Consider the following 6,797-nt stretch of genomic DNA (forward strand, 5'->3'; position numbering starts at 1 on the left):
ATGTGAATTATATTGTTTAATGTTTGTGTCTGTGTTAAACCATCTGTGCATTCCCAGAATAAAGCAAATTTGATCAAGATATATTTTCTTTTAAAAATACATATCTCTGGATGTTATTTGTTAATATAAAAACAAGAATTATGGGCCAACTCTCTGATAAACAAAATATTATCAGAGAGAGGTAGCCTATAATTCTGTTTTTCGTAATGTCTTTGGAATGTTTTTGGTATAAAGGTTATACTGGCCTCATAAAATAAGGTGGGATATTTAGCTTTTTTTTCTGTTTAGAGAAGTTTGGTAAGATGGGCATCATTCCTTTCTTTAATGTTTGGAAGAACGCTCTGGTGAAGCCATTTGAGTTGGGAGCTCTTTTTATGAACAAATTTTAAATTATGGATTCAGTTTCCTTAATAGTTTTAAGTCTCTTCAGGTTTTCTATCTCTTGTAACAGTTTGGATAGTGGTGTTTTTTTAGGAACCCATTTTTTTTTCCTTTCCAGCATTGAGACTCCTAAAAGCTCTGTTTTACTTTCAAAATAGAAATCTTTTTGAAGATTTTTGCGTGGCTTCTCCATCTCTTGGCCACTGTTTACAAATTGGCAGATCCTTTTACGGGTAAAGCTGCCCTGAATTCAAGCTCGCTTGGCCTTTAAAGCTCTCCCTGACTTGATAACTCTAAGCTCCAGTGTGGTCTCCTAGCCTCTTCTCCGCTTCTCATCCTTTCCGCCCTGGCCAGTTATAGATCAACAGGATATTCCCTGAGGGAAAAAGTAGCACAGCACACCATCTTGGATTAATTTCAGTCTTTTCTTTTAAATCTGGGCTCTTGTTCTTTCAAACCCTGGCTGCCTGACTGTGCTCTGATGCCTTGAAATGGATGTGATTTGTATTTTATTTTAGCTTTTGTAGACTAGTTGTTTTAAGCATAAGAGTTGGTCTGATACAAACTAGTCCCTCCTAGATGAAAAAGTAGGCAAGCCTCTTCAGTCACTCTGAACCTATTTCCTCATTTATAAATGAGGAATAATATCAGCTCCCTCAGAGGGTTGATTATAATAATAACGTGTGTAGTACCTTGTATAACTTAATAAAAATATGACAATACGAATTTCAATAATAATGAAGCATCTCTGAAATTATAGTACAACACAGGATTTAGCAAATTTTTTTTCTTTTAAGAGCCAGATAGTAAATATTTTAACATTTGCAGATGATGGACAATACAGCTGCCACCTCTTCCTCTTTCTCCTCTTCCTCTTCTTCAATTACTTTTAGCTCTCTATACAAAAACAAAAATTTGCCAAATATAAGCCAATGGGAAATAGGACTTTAAGTTCAGCTTTTCAATAGAGCGTTTTATCTGATGTAACATAAGTCAGATGATGTCATTCTCTTGCTCGCCACTCTCCTATCTCACCTGAAATAAAAGCTGAAGTTCTTGTAGTGGACCTAAGATCTTACACGATATGGTCCCTTACTTTGCTCTCACTTCTCTGACCTCACCTTCCAGTACTCCCTCCATTATTTACTCTGCTCCAGCTACAGTGGCATCCTTTTTATTTCTCAAACAAACCAAACTCTTGGCTTCTGCCTTTGGGTTTTCACACTCACTAGTCTCTGCCTGGAATATGCTTTCCCCACACCTCTGTCAGATCTTAAACATTGCCTTCTTATCTCTAAAATTTCAATGCCTTCCATCACTTCCTTTTCTCTTTCCTTGCTTAATTCTTTCTCTTTAACCTGCTCAAAATCCACAATTCTCCATTGCCCATATTCCTTAGTCTGGAATTTAGTGTTCTCAAAAATTTGGTTCCAACATGCTTCTCTAACCTTATTTTCCACTGCTCTTATTTTTATATAGGCTATACTTTAATAATGTTATGTTCCCTATACACTGCTATTTTATCGCTTTTGTACCTTCACTCATATTTCTTGAAAAATGAGCTCCCAAGTACATTTTTGTTTAGTTTTATTGTAAAATATCATTTCCCTCAATCTTTATATATGAAATCCTACCAAATGCTCAGCTCAAATGCTAAGCCCTTCCATAAAGTTTCTGTTAACCATTCAGATTAGTCATCTATATCTCCTTTGAACTGATACCATTTTAACTCTATCTTTATCTCATCACTTTCCATAACAATAATAGTAATATTTATTGCATGTTACCTATATGTATTATACATTGTTTTATGTGCTCTAATGTATCAGACTTAATCCTCCCTGCTTCCCTCTGTTAAGTACAACTCTGGAAATAATGTATGAGGCAACCGAAGGAGAATTCTGAAAATCAGAAAGAGGAGGGTGGACTAGCTAGGGACCCCAGTAATGGAGGAACAGAATAGTGACAGGGTTTCTTACAACCCCCACCCAACAGCAAAGGTGACCTAAGCCCTAACTCTCAACTTAAGAACAGGATGTGGCTCAGGTAGGCTTGTTTATTCCCTGATATTGAATGAGAGTCTTGCTGACAATACCAAGTGAGTCTGGTGGCTCTAGCAAGGAGGACTCGATCAGGAACTTCACTGACAATAAGTGGCTAAGGGAGGTACAGTTATGCACCACTTAATAATGGGGATATGTTCTGAAAAATGTATTAGGTGATTTTGTCGTTGTGCAAAAATCATAGAGTGAACTTACCCAAATCTAGAAGGTATATATACATCTAGGCAATATATATTGTATATCACTGTCATATATGTGGGTTTTCATTGTTTGAAATGTCATTGTGATGTGCATGACTGTATTCTCATTCCCTACAGGGCATGAGACCCCTTTCCCAGTGACAGACACTTGGTGGCTGGTCGGGGGGACAGCATAGAGGATACCACCACAACAGATTTTTAACCTAGAAAGTTTTCCCTTCTCCCACCTTGAGGTCCCAAGTGGCCTATCCTAAAGAAGCTGCCCCTCTCCCTCCACCCCAACTCCCCAGCAGAGTCACCAGCAGGGACTACTGGGAACATGGTGGCACTAGAAAAAAATTAAGCAAACTGAAATATCACTGTGAATGCCCTGAAAATTAAATTGTTATTAGAACGACAGCCTGAAAAAGTAGACCAAAACCCGGGTGGCTAAATCTAAACAAAAGGACTACCTCCTAATATAAAAGATTTAAATAGTATCCAGAATCTTCTAGCATAAATGTTGATGATAAAATAAAAAATCACCTGTCATACCAAGAACTGGCAAAATCAGAACTTGAATGAGAAAAGAGAACCAATGCTTACCAAGATGAATCACATTTGGAATTATCTGACAATGAAATTTAAAGGCAGCCATCATAAAAATATTCTAACAAGCAATTACAAATGCTATTGAAACAAATTAACAAAATAGAACATCTCAGAAAAGAAATATTAGTTATAAAAGAGAAGTGGAAATTATAGAACTGAAAAATACAATAATAAAAATTAAAAACTTGCTGAATGGGCTAAGTGGTAGAATAGAGTTTACAGAGGATAGTATCTGTAAACTTGAGGATAGAGCAATAGAATTTACTCAGTTTAAACAACACAGGGAAAACAGATGGAAACAAAATCAGTAGAGCCATAGGAACCTGAGTGACAATAATAAAAGATCCAACATTCGTATTACTGACGTCTGAGGAGGGGAGAAAAAGAGTGGGTTTAAGAGTATTTGAAGAAATAATGGCTGAAAACTTCCCAAATTTTGCAAAAGATGTAACTCTACAAATACAAGAAGCTAAGCGAGTATTGAATAGGATTAACCTCTCAAAAAATTTACTACAAGACATGTCATAATTAAACTTTTGAAAACTAAAAGAAAATATCTTGAAAGTAGCCAGAGAGAAATGACACATTACTTTTAGAGGAACACCTGAGTTGGTGTTCTGTAAACTTGAGTTAGTAACAGCAGATTTCTCATTTGGGTGAAGAAAAATAGATACTATTATGGGTAATTCATGAAGTATAGATTTGACCAATATATGTAAGGGCAGTTTTATAGTAATGATCAAATTTTAACATGTTCATTTACTTTGGCTCAGCAATTGAAATTAGTGGAAGCTATTTGCCAGAAGTATGCTTAATTATCTATAGTGATATAGAGAGAGGTATGTTTATAAAGACTAGAAATAGCTGGGCTATGTCCCAATAATGGAGAATGTTTAAAAATAAAAACTAATACAAAATAATACTTCACAAGTAAAAGAAAAAAGAATTCTACAAAGAGCAAAGACTTACTTAGCTAATTATTGGTCTAACTTTCATAACATTTTAATTCCAAAATGTGTTGTTGATTTAATTCTCAAATGTATCTATTGAGGATACTTAAACAGTTTCATGGTGAAATCATTAAATACTTTGAATAATCATGAATTCCAAACACAAATGTAAGTTCAAAGTACAGTAAAACAAAAGTAACATTTAATTCACTGATTTTTTTTTGCACTTATTTCTATGGGTAATTCAGTTGAACATAATATCTATGTATTTTCGAAAAGTAAAAATCATATATATACATTAATGACATTTATTTAAAAATTTAAAAATATATTTTCTACCCATTTTGGGGGGCCCAGCCCTGACGCTGTTCTTTCTGTGCTGTTTTCGTTAACCATCAGTTCAAAGTTACAGCTATTTCCTTTGAACCCTGATATCATTTTGTCTGTATTTTTAGCTCCTAACTTCCATAATACTGATTGTACTGTAAATATATGTGCCATACATTGCTTTATGTGCTTTACATGTATTATCAGATTTAATTCTCACATCAGCCCTTAATGAGGTAGATTAGTGTTATCCCCATTTTACAGTGAAGAAACTAAAAAGTTCAGATGTTAAATGACTTGCTCAAAGTCACACAGTTAAGGTTAAAATCTAGATTTCAGACTCCTATCTTTGCAACAAAGCCTTGTCACTATGTTAGACGCCTCTTAAGTGAGTAAAGTAAATGAAAGAAATGCTATATATTTTTAACAAAAAGGAAAAGAAATCAATAATAAATAAAATGTCCAAATTATATATAAACTTTGAAATAAAATGCAAATTTAGTTTTATGCTAGTTATAAATTCAGTTATTACTGTTAAATATGAGATAAGCTAATGAAAAATATAGAAAAAAAAGTAAAATTCACACTATTTGCTACGTATTTCATCAAAAGTAAGAATGATACCATATGGTTATATCACTTGTCATAGCCAAATAAATGACAATATTTAATAGGATTAAATTACTTAGATATTGTTAGATAGATCTTGATTTAAAATCGAGTAAGTTTTTCTTAAATGTTGGATTTTCTAACAAATATCATTTTACTGTTTTTTTCCTTTTCTAGAATTCTGGAGGTGGAAGTGGAGTTGATCTTTCAGTGCTAAATGAGGCTCGCAATATGGTGTCAGATCTTCTGATTGATCCCACCCTTCCACCACAAGTGGTTTCTTCCCTGCGGAGTATCAGTAGCTTGATGGGTGCTTTCTCAGGTTCCTGTAGGCCAAAGATAAATCCTCTCACACCGTTTCCTGGATTTTACCCCTGCTCTGAAGTAGAGGACCCAGCGGAGAAAGGAGATCGAAAATTTCTCAAGGTCAAAATACAGTCATCAGCCAGCCCTATTTATCGCATTTGATATTTTCAAATTTAAACTGCTCTTTTAAATCTTGAATAAACTAGAATTTCTTTTTCAAGGAATTTGAGCTGCTTGGGGCTTTAGAGGTTGTTATAATCTCAGATCATTCGAAACGAGTATTCACTTTTTATCCTAAGTAACGTTGCTGTAATTAGCAGTTATAACTGCATCAGTAACAACTATTTATTGTTGTCGTTTTTGTGTTTAAGAAGTAGAGAACAATAAGCAAATTTAATTCTAGGCTGTACAACAAACTAGTAGTCAAATCATGTCAGTTATTTTATTTTTTTTAGAATCCAGGAATTGTTCTTGTTGAACCAAGAAGAAATGATCATTATAATGTTCATTATGTATTTTAAATTGATTTTCACATTTTAAAAAATTCTCTATTTTTTTTTTCCCCCTCTTTACTCTCTAGAGATTGCTATAGGCCAATAGGCACTGCTTTTTCCATCATTAGATATAGGATTAATTTCTTTTTAAATATTACTGCTTCAAAATAGGATTTCCTTTAGAAATAATATTGTTCTAAGTAGGCATACATTATGGTTGTCCAGAGTGCTTTTAATTGTTTTATTTGACTATCGATATCAAATTTACCAATTGCTAAAATCATAAAACTTTAGAAACGTTTTGGAGATTATTTTAGTTGAACTACTTTATTCTACAAGTAGAAAAACTAATCAAGAGACAATAAAATTGAAATCAGTTCATTTTGTTCACTCATAATAGTGTATATAGAACTTAGAAAAAATTAAATATACTTTTTGGAGGGATTTTGAACATCAGTTAATTTCATTTTGTTCTCAGCATTAGGGCATAGAAATGTTGATAAATTAAACATGCCTGATTAGGGCAAAAATTTGATAATTATTGATCACAAATCTAGGTCATAGGTAGTTATGTGATGCTTTTATTTTTGAAAAGTAATTAGAGTAGCACTGGCATTAGTCAAAACCCAATTAACAATGATACTTAGTTATATAGCATTTTTTTTAGGTCTCTACCTATGAGAAAGAGGTTAAGCACAAGCATCAAAAAGGGAAAGCAACAAATTCATCAATAAAATAACTAATATATTCTTGAGTTAGTTTTCACTTGACATATTGCTCTTCCTTTGTATTTTCCATTGACATTGGAGGTTTAGAATAATTTTTAAAAATAGTAATTCTTAAAAATCTTAATCATTAAATCATATTGATAGTATC

At 33.2% G+C, this 6,797-nt stretch overlaps 1 protein-coding gene across 1 annotated transcript in view; it reads left to right on the forward strand.

The window, feature by feature from the left end:
- The window catches only part of PDE3B (phosphodiesterase 3B), a 159,082-nt gene that overhangs the window by 95,263 nt on the left and 57,022 nt on the right, over positions 1 to 6,797 (forward strand). Inside the window, exon 3 of the mRNA XM_011374176.1 lies at positions 5,299 to 5,547. Within this exon, the coding sequence (XP_011372478.1) occupies positions 5,299 to 5,547 (249 nt within the window). The remainder of the gene's footprint in view (positions 1 to 5,298; positions 5,548 to 6,797) is intronic.

Source organism: Pteropus vampyrus, unplaced genomic scaffold (assembly GCF_000151845.1).
Source record: "Pteropus vampyrus isolate Shadow unplaced genomic scaffold, Pvam_2.0 Scaffold240, whole genome shotgun sequence".
In the NCBI taxonomy this organism is placed as follows: Eukaryota; Metazoa; Chordata; class Mammalia; order Chiroptera; family Pteropodidae; genus Pteropus; species Pteropus vampyrus.